The 13,454-nt window shown below is 45.0% G+C and overlaps 3 protein-coding genes across 4 annotated transcripts; 1 reads left to right on the forward strand and 2 right to left on the reverse strand.

Annotated features, from left to right (window-relative positions):
• Positions 1-659: 659 nt before the first annotated feature.
• On the reverse strand, positions 660-8,567 carry LOC117401337 (very low-density lipoprotein receptor-like). Of its 2 annotated transcripts, none has more exons than XM_059013868.1 (15): positions 8,422-8,567; positions 7,385-7,507; positions 6,777-6,897; positions 6,005-6,369; positions 5,780-5,899; positions 5,347-5,472; positions 4,579-4,750; positions 4,001-4,213; positions 3,516-3,634; positions 3,271-3,410; positions 3,016-3,154; positions 2,767-2,934; positions 2,614-2,661; positions 2,088-2,242; positions 660-1,679 (listed from the first exon to the last, which is right to left on the reverse strand). In XM_059013868.1, the coding sequence occupies exons 1-15, from the start codon at positions 8,498-8,500 to the stop codon at positions 1,644-1,646; spliced, it is 2,124 nt and encodes a 707-aa protein (XP_058869851.1). In that variant the 5' UTR covers positions 8,501-8,567; the 3' UTR covers positions 660-1,643. The 2 variants fall into 2 exon arrangements, with proteins under 2 accessions (XP_058869851.1, XP_058869850.1); XM_059013867.1 differs by having other exon boundaries at positions 2,032-2,242.
• A 918-nt stretch (positions 8,568-9,485) lies between these two features.
• Positions 9,486-11,533, reverse strand: LOC117972058 (NADH dehydrogenase [ubiquinone] 1 alpha subcomplex subunit 7-like). Its single transcript, XM_034920294.2, has 5 exons — positions 11,462-11,533; positions 10,879-10,962; positions 10,482-10,531; positions 10,230-10,379; positions 9,486-9,835 (listed from the first exon to the last, which is right to left on the reverse strand). The coding sequence occupies exons 1-5, from the start codon at positions 11,516-11,518 to the stop codon at positions 9,739-9,741; spliced, it is 438 nt and encodes a 145-aa protein (XP_034776185.2). The 5' UTR covers positions 11,519-11,533; the 3' UTR covers positions 9,486-9,738.
• LOC117401425 (small ribosomal subunit protein eS28) lies at positions 11,234-13,376 on the forward strand. Its single transcript, XM_059013869.1, has 4 exons — positions 11,234-11,376; positions 12,309-12,356; positions 12,651-12,776; positions 13,273-13,376. Exons 1-3 carry the CDS (start codon positions 11,338-11,340, stop codon positions 12,771-12,773), a joined length of 210 nt encoding a protein of 69 aa, XP_058869852.1. The 5' UTR covers positions 11,234-11,337; the 3' UTR covers positions 12,774-12,776; positions 13,273-13,376.
• Positions 13,377-13,454: the final 78 nt, after the last annotated feature.

The raw sequence follows: 13,454 nt of genomic DNA on the forward strand, positions 1-13,454 counted from the left end.
TCTTTTTTCTACACTGTTAGCCACATAAGCAAAAGAGGAGAAAATGCAGAAGTTGGAAAATAAGTTCAATACGACAGAGTAAAGCATACGAAATAGTATGGGTAAGAGAAAGGCCGAGTCCACAGCCAGCAGGAGTAAACAGGGTAAGTGTAAAGCAGAGGTGTTCACTTTTTAATCAGCCTGTGTTCTTAAGGAGAAGGTTTGCTTGCAGGTTGAGGTAACTCTAAGACCCAGAGTGCCTTATTGAAAGCCGTGTTACTATCTGTTACAACATGAACAGAGGTAAATGCAATTTAAGACAGTTCACTAGTATCTGACCCTGGGCACGTTTCGGACCCTGTTTGACGACTTGAACACACAGGACAGCTGCTGGAGGTGCGGAGAGCAGGAAGCAATCTTATTACACATGCTTTGGAACGGTTGGGAATCTCGGAGTGGCTGCTATTCGATTTGGGAAGACGGATAATTCTGTGCATGCAGGAATGGGAATCAGTTTTATTTGTAGTGTTTATTAGTAGTCCCAAAATACAAAAACTGTGATACAGAGATTATATTATATGCTAATAATTGGCAAAACATATCTAATAAAGGGATCAGAACTGAGATGGGGGTTCTGTATACTGTATCCACACAAACACACAGATGCACAAAAACAATAATTAAGGCAGTTTTCTTTTTAATGCTGAATTCTTTTTAGGAAAAAAAAAAAATTTAAACTTTTTACAAATTAAATAAGCCCATTATGAATGAAGTGAAAATGTCAGCATCTGAGAATTATTATAAATAAATGTACCTTTTCCTCATTCAAACTAATGCTGTGCCAGTTCATACCATTTGAGAACTAATAAAAAAAAAGTCAAACAAGAAAAAATAAATACAATAAATGATTTACGTAAAATAATGTGATATCTTGTAACAATTGTAAGTCGCCCTGGATAAGGGCGTCTGCTAAGAAATAAATAATAATAATAATAATCCAGTAAATCATTTATTAATATATCAGATTAGAAATGTCAACCTTGCCAGGTCAAACACCACATTAAACCCACACAATTTCAAACACTAATCTTCTACGCTCACTTCACTGACAGAAAGCCAAAAAATACAGAACATGTGCCAGCATGTTCAGTGATGCAAGAACAACACAGCACTGCCAGGGTGCTGCCTTCACAGTAACACTGCACTGCCCCCTAGTGGCAGCCAGTGATCCAGCAGGAATGCCCCCACCACCACACCCCTGATCAGTCAGGCTATGAGAGTCCAGCCCAGCCCCTCTATGCATTTCAATAGCTGTTGTGATTTCTTGGTGCAATGTAATTAAGTAGAGACATCACACATTACAGCTCCCAGCAAGCCCATTTGAAGTTGCTTGAAATAAACAAACCGGAAACTTATTTGTAATATATTAGGATCTCATTTAAATGAATACAAGGACTGATATAGAGGCACTATAGTAGACGTGCATTTAACAGCAAGGAGTGTTAACATCTTTAAGTGCCACAACCTCCTTAGTTTCAGCAGTGAACGGACAGACCCCCCCACCCCCAGTACAGCAACTCCTTGCAAGGACCAGAAAACCAAAAACACCCGTCAGTCTGTCAGTAGAAATATCCCAGTCACAGGTATGTTCCAGCAACGATACGTCAATCAATGTCTGCTTCCAGCCTCAAGAGGGCGCCCTGTCAAACAGAAGCAGAAATCAGAACAATGCTCAAAACCTGTTTGTAGAGCATTCACCAGCGCACACTCCAGTGCACAGCGCATTCACCATCGCACACTCCAGTGCACAGCGCATTCACCAGGGCACAGCGCATCCGGTATTTTACAGCATGGGTGAGTAATTGGCTTTCCCTTTCTGCAGCATGGCTGGGTATGTAAAAAACCTCTTTAGAAATAAGGGCACGTCAGTGCTGTCCAGTGCTATGCTGCACAATACAACGCCATTCCATTGTTATACGGCATCTTGTCTTGATAATAAAAATATCCAAGGTTATAAATTATGCTGATAGTAATAATACATGAAATACACACATAAGACTCTCTGCTGCATCGTCACCACCTCCCAGTCCCCTGCCTGACTGACTCGCCTCTCGTTGTGTGGACTCGGACCGGTTCTGTGGCACCAGGGGGTCCTGGGACTGCTTGAGGAACGTGGCCCCGTGCAGAGAGATGGATCTGGTGGGGCTGAACTCCACTCTCCACCACCAGACCAAACAGCTGACCAAGAGCAGACACAGGACCACTGCAGACACAGGGGGAGAGGAGGGGGGAGCAGGGAACACATTTGGGAAATGGGCAAACCGAAAGTGAATGGGGCAAACCAGAGTTTGCTTTCTTATTACATATTTTGGATCTGTGTTATCTAGGTGATCAGAAATTTAAAAAAAATAAAAATAAAATAAAACACATTTGTGAAATATCATAAGTTATCAGTATAAATGAGCATGTGATTTTGTTTGCCACAACTGAGACATTACAGTCTGTTTGTTTTTCCACCAAGATCTAAACATCAGACTTGAAATGCTCTGGTGTTACTGAAACTAGAACGGGTTGACAGATACTGGGTCTATGGGCTCCTGTACATTAAGGGCTGAAACAGAACAGAGAGCTCACCGATCAGGGCCAGGATGCTGAAGAAAGTGCCATCGGTACCTGGGGGGTCTGGAAAAAAGCATCGGTTAGAGGGCAAGGCTTCCACTGTGGGGGGGGGGGGGCTCGTCACTTTACTACAAACAGAAATGCAGTGTTAACGAGAAGCTTGCTCACCACAGAGAGGAGGAGGAGGAGGAGGAGGAGGAGGAGTGCTGCTTTTCTGGGTGGGATGCAGGGCCCCGGGTTCGAGGCAGGTGAATCCTGGGGCGCCCGTGTGTTCAGGGGGCGTCGGCACACACAGGAACTCGCAGACAGCTCCCTCTCCCGCACACGCACTCCAACCTGCGAACACGGACGCAGCGTGAGGAGCCACAGCAAACTGCGCTCCCTAAAAAAAACAGGACAGACCCCCGAGTGTCGTACCCTCTGGCTGCAGGACGGGGTGGATCAGAACCAGACCCCTGGGGCTCACGTTCGAGACTAGCTCCCTCAGGTCAGAACCGTTCAGCTTGGTAGCGCTATAGATGGAGTGCTGACCCTCATCGCTCCAGAACACGCGACTCTGAGAGATAGAGAGAGAGAGAGAGAGCTTCACTCACTTATGCCAGGGACAGTGGATGCATTGACCAACGTTCTTTCAGATTTCGCTGTGGAGCACAGCCAATGTTGCTTCCATACCTCGAAGACAGCCAGTGCAAAGGGCCTCCCCAGGTAGTCCTTTGATTCCAGAACCGTCCTGCGGTGCTGACCGTCCAGCCCCACCCGGGAGATGCAATGCAGCTGGGAGTCCACCCAGTAGAGGAAGGGTTGTGTGGGGTCTGGGGGAGGCAGATCAATCTTTTAAACCGTCCGTAGTCAATCGCTCCGTTCACTTTAGAATAAAGCATTCCAAGCCTCCACAAATCCGAGCAACGCGTACATACCCAGAGCAAGAGCGACCGGTCTCTCGATGCCAGAGGAGACCAGAGTCACCCTGCCTCGCCCGTCCATGCCAGCCCTCTCGATCCTCGCAGGGGTGCCAGCATCTGACCAAAACAGGAACCTGCGAAGGGGAGATTGGTTTCCAGTGGGTGGAGATCTGGAAGCACCAGGGTCTGTATAATATTCTTCTCACTGGTAAGGTTGTAAACTCCTCCGTTTAGTTCACTGCTAATAAACTTTTATAATAAGCCTTTTGTTTGTAAATCTAAAGCAGTTTTATTGCCAAAGCAAAGCAAAAGGGTCAGTTATACCTTACTGGAAGAGTGTATTGTGTTCTCCTCAGCAGTAAATGCCATATGCTGTTTTATTACTTCATATCCCCTTCAAGTCTGTGCGCTCCATGTTAAGTTTCCTATCTACAGAGTTCACGCGAACTTGTTTTAATTTATAAAAACGTAATTTAAAAGAACATCTTTGTGTGGCTCACCCAGACAGTGGCTGCACGGCCACGCCCCACGGCTCAGACAGCCCACCAATCAGAACCTTGCGTCTGTCTCCGTCCAGCGAGGCCACGCTGACGGAACGGGCGAGGGCGTCGGTCCAGTAGAGCAGCCTGTGGATCCAGTCCACAGCGACCCCCTGCGGTGACCCCACTCCACTCAGCACAGGCGTGGTCACCTCTGCCCCCTCCTGGGTGGTCCTGAAAGGACAAGGACAATTCAGAAATGAACAGACACACAGCATTGCACAGTATAGCAATGCATTTTAAAACAGGGTCTTCTGCCTGTCTTTGCCAGTCAAACGGCAGTCACTATCGGCTATGGAATCATGAAACAGAGTGACTGCATACATGCATCATAAAAAGGCAACAAATGACAACTGAAGCTACCCTAATCGCACTTCAATTCAGACACGCTACTTTGAAGATTATAGTAAAAGCTAGACTGGATCAAACCCAGTGTCTTACTTACTTGTACACTGCTGAACAATCCCAAGTGCCTTTGAAGTGAATAAAAGCTGCTGAACATAGTTTGCAGTGCCAGGGTTACACAAGGGTGCAGTTACCTGTAGATAGAGCCCAGTTTCGGGACGCCCCAGTACAGTGCGTTTCCCGGGATGTCAGCAGCCATGGCCCCAGCCCCCGCCGGGCTCCCCGAGATCTCTCTGTACTTCCGAGCGCTCATATCGAGCAGCCTGATCCCACTGTCACTGCTGAACACAACCACGGCCTCCCGTCCTGCAGAGCAAAGGGCATGACAGTCCTACAAACACCAGCACACAGCCGTCCAGTCTACTGGGCACGTGCAACCACTCAATCGGAAAGCAGGTGCCTTGTTGAGATTGTGTTTATGTCGTCTAAAAACTACAACTATGGCCAACAGTTTGGAATTTTAGGATTGGCGGCATAATAATAAAAATTAAAAAAATATGAACATAATTTTGATCTTTTATTTAACAGAACTACAAAATGACAGCGCAAAAGCCTCCCGGAAGCCCACCCATAATAGTAGGACAGTATTTCATGACACTTTTTGAAATGTCACATTTTCTCATTTTTGCCACGTTTTTCGTGAAGTATATGGAAAACTACTAAAGCGGTCTGTAATTTAAATAGGTTAACGTAACATTGTTCACAGGTGTCATTCGACTTTATGAAGCAAAATGAGTTGTGACACATTGGCCAGAGCTGTTGTGACACAAGCATCCTACCCCATTGCTTACCAATAGTTCAGCATCAGCCAAATAGGCTTCAACAACAGCTTGCAGCATTAAAAAGAAAACAATCTTCAAGCTGTTATAACTTCACAAGATGGCACTGCTCACAGCACCTACCTCGGGCTCTGCACTCCCCAGTTTTGGGGCTTCTGAGGTAGCCCTGGTGGCACTCACACCTGTAGGTACCATTCAGGTTAACGCAGAGCTGGCTGCACATGTCCGGCTCCGAACACTCGTCTATATCTGTGCAAACAACAAGAGGGAGCAAAGGAGAGGTTACCCTTCAGAGTGGAAGGCTATTAATGTCATCCAGAACACTTCTCACACAGCTTCAAATGAGGGGACAATTCAGGCTGCTAGCTATAACTGATCAGCCAGGCTGTCCCTTAGTCCTCACTTCCGACGTTTATATAACAGAGGAAACTGCAACCCTCTCAATCCGCTCAGGCTACACTGTGTGTCGATCCTCAACGCGTTCAGAGTCTCCATGAGGGCCCGGTTGTTCTTGGGTGTTTAGTTCCACTGGTGGTTAGAAAACCTCCCGACTCACCCTCACACTGGGTGTCCCTCACCAGCCTCATCCCTTCAGGACAGTCGCACACGAAGCCCCAGGGCAGGTCCACACAGAGGTGCGAGCAGCCAGCATTCCCCTCCCGACACTCATCGCGGTCTGAGCGGAGAGGAACACAGCACGGGTCAGCCAGACCGGAGGATCTCACAAAACAAACAAAGAGCTTGAAGCTGTTTAAACCACTCTGCCTCATATTATCCTTACCGCATTCTTTTTCGTCATGCCCGTCCTTGCAGTCGGTGGAGCGATCGCACCTCCAGGATTGAGGGATGCACTCCCCCGTCCCGCATCGGAAATCAGAGCCGGGGCAGGTTCTGGGGGGCGGCCGCGGGGTCCCGCAGAGCTCGGCTGCTTCGTCAGCCCCGCTCGGACAGTCACGGACCCCGTCACAGCGCCTGGTCTCAGGGAGGCAGGCGTCAGAGTCCAGGCAGCGGAACCAGCCCGAGGGGCAGAGAGGGCAGCCCACCTCATCACTCCCATCCCGACAGTCATCCCGGCCGTTACAGCGGAACTGAGCCGAGACACAGCACCCGTCGGCGCAGCCAAACTCATCTGCTTTACACAGCGCCCTGCCTGCAGAGGAGCAAGGTATGTCAGGGACACCCTGCACACGTGGATTTGTAGCACACACTGTGGTGCAAGTGAGATGGCTGCTGCTCTCAGGACTTATTTTTGGCAACGCAACAATTAAAACAATGAATCAACCAATCGATTACTGATCGCCACAGCTTTTATTCCGTGTGCCTCGATTTGAATTATTCATTGATATGTAAGCGAGCCTCAGGCAGCTAGCTAACCAAAAACACAGGATTTCTTACACTACAGCTGTTCCACAGTTTTTGCGGTGAGATACAGCAGCATCTCATAACAAAGTTCTCTCAATGCATGTTTTGTGTTGCTGTGTTCGTTAATATGCATCTGCTGGTTTTCAGTGGGCAATCCACGGGGGCAGAGCTGTGAATTAGTGGGAGTGTACTTGCCGCAGGTATCTGGGAGCTCGTCAGATCCATCCTTGCAGTCCACAGTCCCGTCACACAGCCAGCTCTCGGAGATACAGTCTCCGTTTGCACAGCGAAACCCTGAACAGCTCACCTCCCCTGCAGGAGAATGAAGCAATAGCAAGAGATGGGAAACTCAACCACTTTGCCTGCTATCTCATGCAGCAAGATACCTCTAGTAACCCAATGCAATGGGAGTATCTGAAACTGTATTAAAAATGCATGCCATGTTAATCAAACCAACAGGTTCAGGGATGGAAATAAGACTCCTATTGCACAGCAGTTTCACTCGTTCCAGGTTTCAATACAAGCTCAATTTGCCCCCAGTATATAGGTAACTAGCTCAGCTGGGTCTTAATATTAAACTCATAGTAAAACCAGGAATGGATCAAACCACTACGCAATCTTATTTCCATCCCTAAGGTTTCACACCAAACGTGTTCCATGCATAACAAGAACACAGCGGGATAGAATAGAAAAGGAGGCCCTGAGAGAGACCCCTGCACGGTGTTTGCTGGTCATCACAAGCAGTACAGACCATCTGAAGACTCCTAACCTCCTCTGGATAGGAGTCTCCCATACTCACAGCATTGGGACTCGTCACTGCCATCTTCACAGTCCTTATCTCCGTCACACTTCCAGTTCTGGGGAATGCACTTCCCGCTGGCACACGTGAACTGGGAACGATGGCACGAGAGGACAGGGCTCCCTGCAACACACAAACAGGAGCGATTCCCCTTACAACACACTGAACACTGGAGTCCTCTGCAACAGGTCCACTGCACTCTGCATAGAGCTAACTGAACAAGGAAGGGGTCCCAGTACTGGCTGGAGGGTGTCCAGAAATTCCAACAATTCCGAGGCTGGATATCTAGAGGGATTGGTTTCCAGCGGCTAACGCTGCTAAGCGCAGGATTACTTTACATTGCCATATGAATATGATTATTAATAATAATAATAATAATAACCTAAATCACATTTTCAATCTTTTAGATGCTGCAGTGTGTATTTTCAAGCATTTTTCACAAAACAGCTCAAAATTGCTTTAACAAGTTGCTCAGAAGTTCGTGTTTAATGATCTTAAGTCTTGCAATGGGTGATGCAACTTGCATATACAGTTGCACTGACATCAATGCGTTTGCTGCAAATGTCTGGTGTCGATTTGCCCAAGCCCTGTATGTACAGTTGTGTAAGGTAATGGTCGTAATCCTTGTAGTTTGTTCTGAGACAAGGTGTTCTGTATGGTATGCTCCTCAACCATGTAGGCGTGGGCACCGATACACGAGTTCAAACAAGCTATATCTTAATTGCGTGGCACCTTGCCATGTTTCATTATGTGTTACTAAATGAGAAACTTCATTCATTACGAATCAATGCATTATATATATAAAAGGGGGCGATGTCGTAAAGGACAGTCCTTTCGACCAATTACACACAGAGCTAAACCAGAGAGGGCGGGGAAGCTAGCCCGCTAACCAATCGCTGCGGTATGAGGGCGGACACTTTATCGGACAATCCCGTGTCCTCTAAATGTTTTATTTAAAACATTGAAAATGTAATTGCGCCAAAAAAAAAAAAAAAAAGAGATGCATAATTATATAAATAAAAGACTCGCAAACTCACCCCATATGACGTCCCGTAAGTGCACATTTAGAAATATAAAAACCCACACGAGCTGTCCCACGCCGGTTCTGTGAACCATGTTTAACCGACTCACTAGACCGGTCTTCTGATGGGCGGAGCCGGAGCGTAGACGTCACAACTCACACACGTGTGGAAGAGGCGAAGCTAAAACATCTGCGCATGCGTGTGTGCTGAGGACGCTCAGTGCCCAAAATGTGCAAGAGCTGCTGATCAGACACGTCCTTGTGTTTGCAACAACCTTTCATTTTGATAACACGGTTTAACGACGGTCTTGTGTAGGTTAGAAGTCAAATAATCCGAATCAGTCGATGCAAATATGAATATTAGTGAGAAACCTGGGTGCACTCGGGAAATCTTCGATTGATGTTCTGATGGTTTTGTTTTTACACTACATTGACAAAACATGTTTGTTTTGTGGGCTCCTCATTATAGGATCAGTTTGCAGCGTACAGGGTCACTTGATATCTGTTCATCAACACGCTTGTGTGTGCAGACAAAACTAGGACAGGAAGTCAGGTAGACAAACGTTTCGGTCAATGCTCAGGGGTGCAAGTCGTTTCGATAATTGGTACTAAATTATTAAACCCCGTCCTAATCAAACCCTCCTCACAAGACACAAACCGTCTCTCCTGTGTATGTGGATGAGTGTGGGAGGCTCATGCGAGTAGTCTAGACCCAACGAGAAGCTATCGTCATCTATGGTTGCTAAGGAATAATAAAATGTAAACGTGTCTACTGGCGCCAGAGTGTAATGTTGCTGCCGCTATATGAGGAACCATGGCTCTAGAATGTAGCGAACATTCTAACTGATAATAAAATGCCTCAGCCAAGAAGGATGACGCTCAAAACAAAGCAATCTTGTTATGAGGTAACTTGTACTGTACATGTGTTATATGAGGCGTGTCTTTAGTGCTGCTGCTCCTTGTTTTGAAGCCCTCAGGACACCCTTGTTAATGACATTTCTTCTCACCAGCTGCGTTTCTGAGACATAAAATAATAATTTAAAAAAAGGGTACACAACAAAGGAAACAGGCACGTCTGTGTATAGATATAATACATTTATTCAATTTAGCATTTTATTTGATGCTAGAATTCAATATGATACAATATGAAACAAGCTCCAGCTAATGATAGGGACAGTGCACTCTGATGTTCCATCCAGTCACTCTCAGTTTTGTTATTACCAGAGGCAACAATCAGCTTTAACAGAACCAAGCCAGTCATCAGGCTGCCAGTGCAGTGCTGGGTGACAGTGTTGGGGTACGTGGTTGGGCAGCGAAGGCTCTCCTGTTCCTCTTACAGGTACGGCTCATCCTTGGAAAGCTCCAGTTTCCTAGGTGGTGGCCCGGGGATTACTGGGCGCTTGGCAGCAACAGTTACACCAGATTCTTGGCTAAATTAAGAAAGTATAAAAAAATAAATAAAAATACATTACAGGTGAGCAGAAAAGTCGTACGGCTTTACCTTTAAGACTCTTGCAACCGTTACTAAACTCAGTGACGCTGGTGTGGCAGGTTAATAAATATGAATCTGTCATATAGAAATGTCAGGGCACAGGTGCAGAACGACGGGACACATTCTTTACCTGGTGCAGAATAACGGGCCAATGTAAAACTACATTCTTTCAAACACATGAAATGTTCTCTTTGCGCCGATTAGTGCTTGGGTTAGATATTGGCCTTATTTAAATCTTAAGATTAGAATTCGGATTCTCTCAGCTGGCCCGTCTTCCTGCACCTATGCTCTTGTCAGGCAATGTCAAGCTAACTCCATCTTCAAGCACTCACCTGCCAGTTTGAGTTCCTGCGACCAGAGCCTCATAGGGTGACATGAGGACTGTCGGAGGGGCAGACTCCCGGCGGCCGTCACGCAGGCAGTAGGAGTTTTGAGCAAACTTGTGGCTGGGGCCGACTGGGAGTTTGGGTGGAGGCTGGGTCCTGCAAAATTACAAATACCGCATTGGAAGAAATTATCAAATTTGCTTCAGTATTTTTTTGTTGTTGTTTATTTTAATTTTCATTTGAATTGGATGCATTTACCTTTTAGCGATCTCTGCGTACCGCAGCTGCAGTTTCGACTGGAGGTCTTGCTGCAACAAAACAAGACATTCGCCGTTAACAAAGTGACAGCATGGCTCTTGAGACGAGTAATCCAGTACAAGGTACAACAAGGCATTATCATTAATATTATATTAGATCTGGAAAAGCAGCAATGCGCTATAATGCATTTATTCAGACGTGTGTTTGCTAGAACAAGTAACAGGTAATTAAAAAATCGTATTTGATTTGGTGCACTGTAAATAAATACACTAATCACTGGTGAATTACTTTTTAAATGAGATCAAGTCAGAATCAAACATATAGGTAGCGGTGTGGACATACTACAAATAAAGCACATTTCTCCCAATTTTAAATGCCAGCTAAAGATTTCATTTACCCCTGAAAGCCAGTTTCGGATTCTCTGTATAATTCTAGTAGCAGACGCCATCGCTGTTGTCAAGGGCAAGACTCGCGGGGCATCCTGGGAAGAAACAGCATTGTAGTTTTTATGACTTTTTTCAGTTATTTAATAATTATTTGTTAATCGAAAATCTTTTTTTTATATAACGAAGGCTAATAATTGACTTTAATGAGGGATGGATTGTTTATATATTATTTTAATAAATATCAGTTTGGAGGGGGCAGAGGTCGCCGTAGCGCATGCTGGGAGCGCGAAGCTGTGTATTTATATTTGTCTCCCCGGTTCTTAATTTTTAAAACAGAGAACGGATTCAGAGAAATAATTTAATATTTGAAGTTAGATATTTACGGGAAAATAAATTAATTCAGGTTTGTTTGTGGGTATAAATACTCGTCGTCGACCCACGTGACCCCCTTTCTGTCTCAAGCCGCCATCATGGATGCCAGCCGTGTGCAGCCCATCAAGCTTGCCAGAGTAAGAAAACGATTCAAACCCGTTTTTACAACACGCTAGTTCAGCCGAAACGTGAAAAAAACTTTGCGTATGAACCAGTAATTACTTGTTTTTCTGTTTTCGGCGGGATGTGGTCTGATAAATGAGCAGTAAACATAGCCATGAGGGCAGACGCGTGATGGGCGCTCGCTGTTCAGCGTCTCTACATCATGCTGCACAAAATCCCTTTTTGAGAAATAGAGGCGCTGTCAACACTAGCTTTTTCTGCGTGATTTATGGTTTTCACACGTTATTCGTTTAATATATGAACGGGATTCATATTTAGATTTTGTAACTCGACCCCGCAAGCAACTAATTGTAACTTTAGGCTGTTTTTGGGCGATCTGTAACTTTTAGTATTGCACGCTATGGTGTTGCTGTTAAAACTGTCGAGCACTAATGAGGCGGCAGTCCAATATTGGATTGAAAAAAGTGTGCAGGTTAAAAAAATAAATAAAAATAATAATTTGACGTATGGTTATAGACTATGTACACATTTCCAGATAGTCACCTTTTTAAAGTGCTTAATCTTATGAAAGACAGGTGTCAACCCCACAATCCACACGTAGAAGTGTGTGTATTTTGTATGTTTTTAAAAAAACAACACAATGCTTTTTACTCAATACTTTATACATGTGGCCTGGTGTATACAAAAAGCAAACATCAAATGGCGATCAGTTAATTATTTTTACCGATAACTAATAGATTCATATCTTGCAAACGTGGGTCATTTTATTAATTGTGTTGTGATTTGAATACAAGTGTCGATGTGTTTTCACTGCTTGTCATGTGCAGTGTAATGCGAATTGAGGCGGCAATGGCACTGCAGTAGGTCGCACGAATCTCTCTATTTCTACCTAATGCAAAGGTAATGTAGGCGAAATAATGACCTTTTATATATTTCTTTCTTGCAGGTCACCAAGGTTCTTGGAAGAACCGGCTCCCAGGGACAGTGTACCCAGGTAAAGCAAGGGGTCCTTGAGTCAGTGTACAAAAAAAAAGGGGAAACTCCTCCTTGTTTTTAATTCCAACCAAACACAAAGAGCGAGTGAAGTTAAATTGATGTCATTACATCTTCAGTGAGAACTGTTTTCAAAACTGGTAACATTTTTGCAACAAGTCAGTAAGATTAAGGGGGAGATCTTAACAGAAGGAATGTCGAATGATCAAAAAAATGAAACCAAGCCCTACATATACATTTTGCGTTCTGGGGGTCTAGCTCTTCAAATGAAATGCGGGTTTTGTTTGGCTCTTAGGTGCGAGTTGAGTTCATGGACGACAGCAATCGCTCCATTATCAGGAATGTGAAGGGCCCAGTGAGGGAAGGGGATGTTCTCACCCTGCTGGAGTCTGAAAGGGAAGCCAGGAGGCTGCGATAGGAGGTAAGAGGCTCGTCGTCTTGTATACCCTTTACCAGGCTCCACGCGCTTCAGGGAGTGCCTGTGGCTCACTTGCATTGAAAACTCCCTGCAAATACAAACAAGGCACCTGAAGTTGGATGAATCTGCTACATTTATTGATTTAGTTTCAAGTGAAATGTAGCGCGTGTCCAGCCTTGTTTAGTAGTGCTCCTTCAAGCTCAGTAAAACTCTGAAGTAGGACTTGTTGACTCCAGTCCCAGGTGGCTGTAACCAGTCCATGTTTTTTATTTGGCCTAAATATTCAAATTTAAATCTGTATTGAGCACAATGTCCAAAGACAATAGAGCATAAATCCAGGTTGTTTCCGATGCTTCCTGTATATAATGTGTGTTTGATGCTTCACTAACCATGTTGCGTGTCTGTCCAATAATGAAAATACAACTTGGATTTCCACATTTTGTTTTGGGTTCAATATTTTGTCATGCAATCCTAACCCCATTTTCTTATCTGATTGCAGTTCTTTATAAAGATGAGATGCAACCCAGACTGATGTGCCTGGTCGACCGTTTACCGCTCTACTGTACCATATCTTTGGCAATTGACAATAAATGAGTGATTGAAGCAGTTTTTCTGGGTCTTTATTACTTAAGAGTTAATAAAACCAACCACAATCTGTGCAGTTTTGCTTTTGTCTGCATC

The sequence above is a fragment of the Acipenser ruthenus genome, chromosome 47, assembly GCF_902713425.1.
Source record: "Acipenser ruthenus chromosome 47, fAciRut3.2 maternal haplotype, whole genome shotgun sequence".
Classification (NCBI taxonomy): Eukaryota; Metazoa; Chordata; class Actinopteri; order Acipenseriformes; family Acipenseridae; genus Acipenser; species Acipenser ruthenus.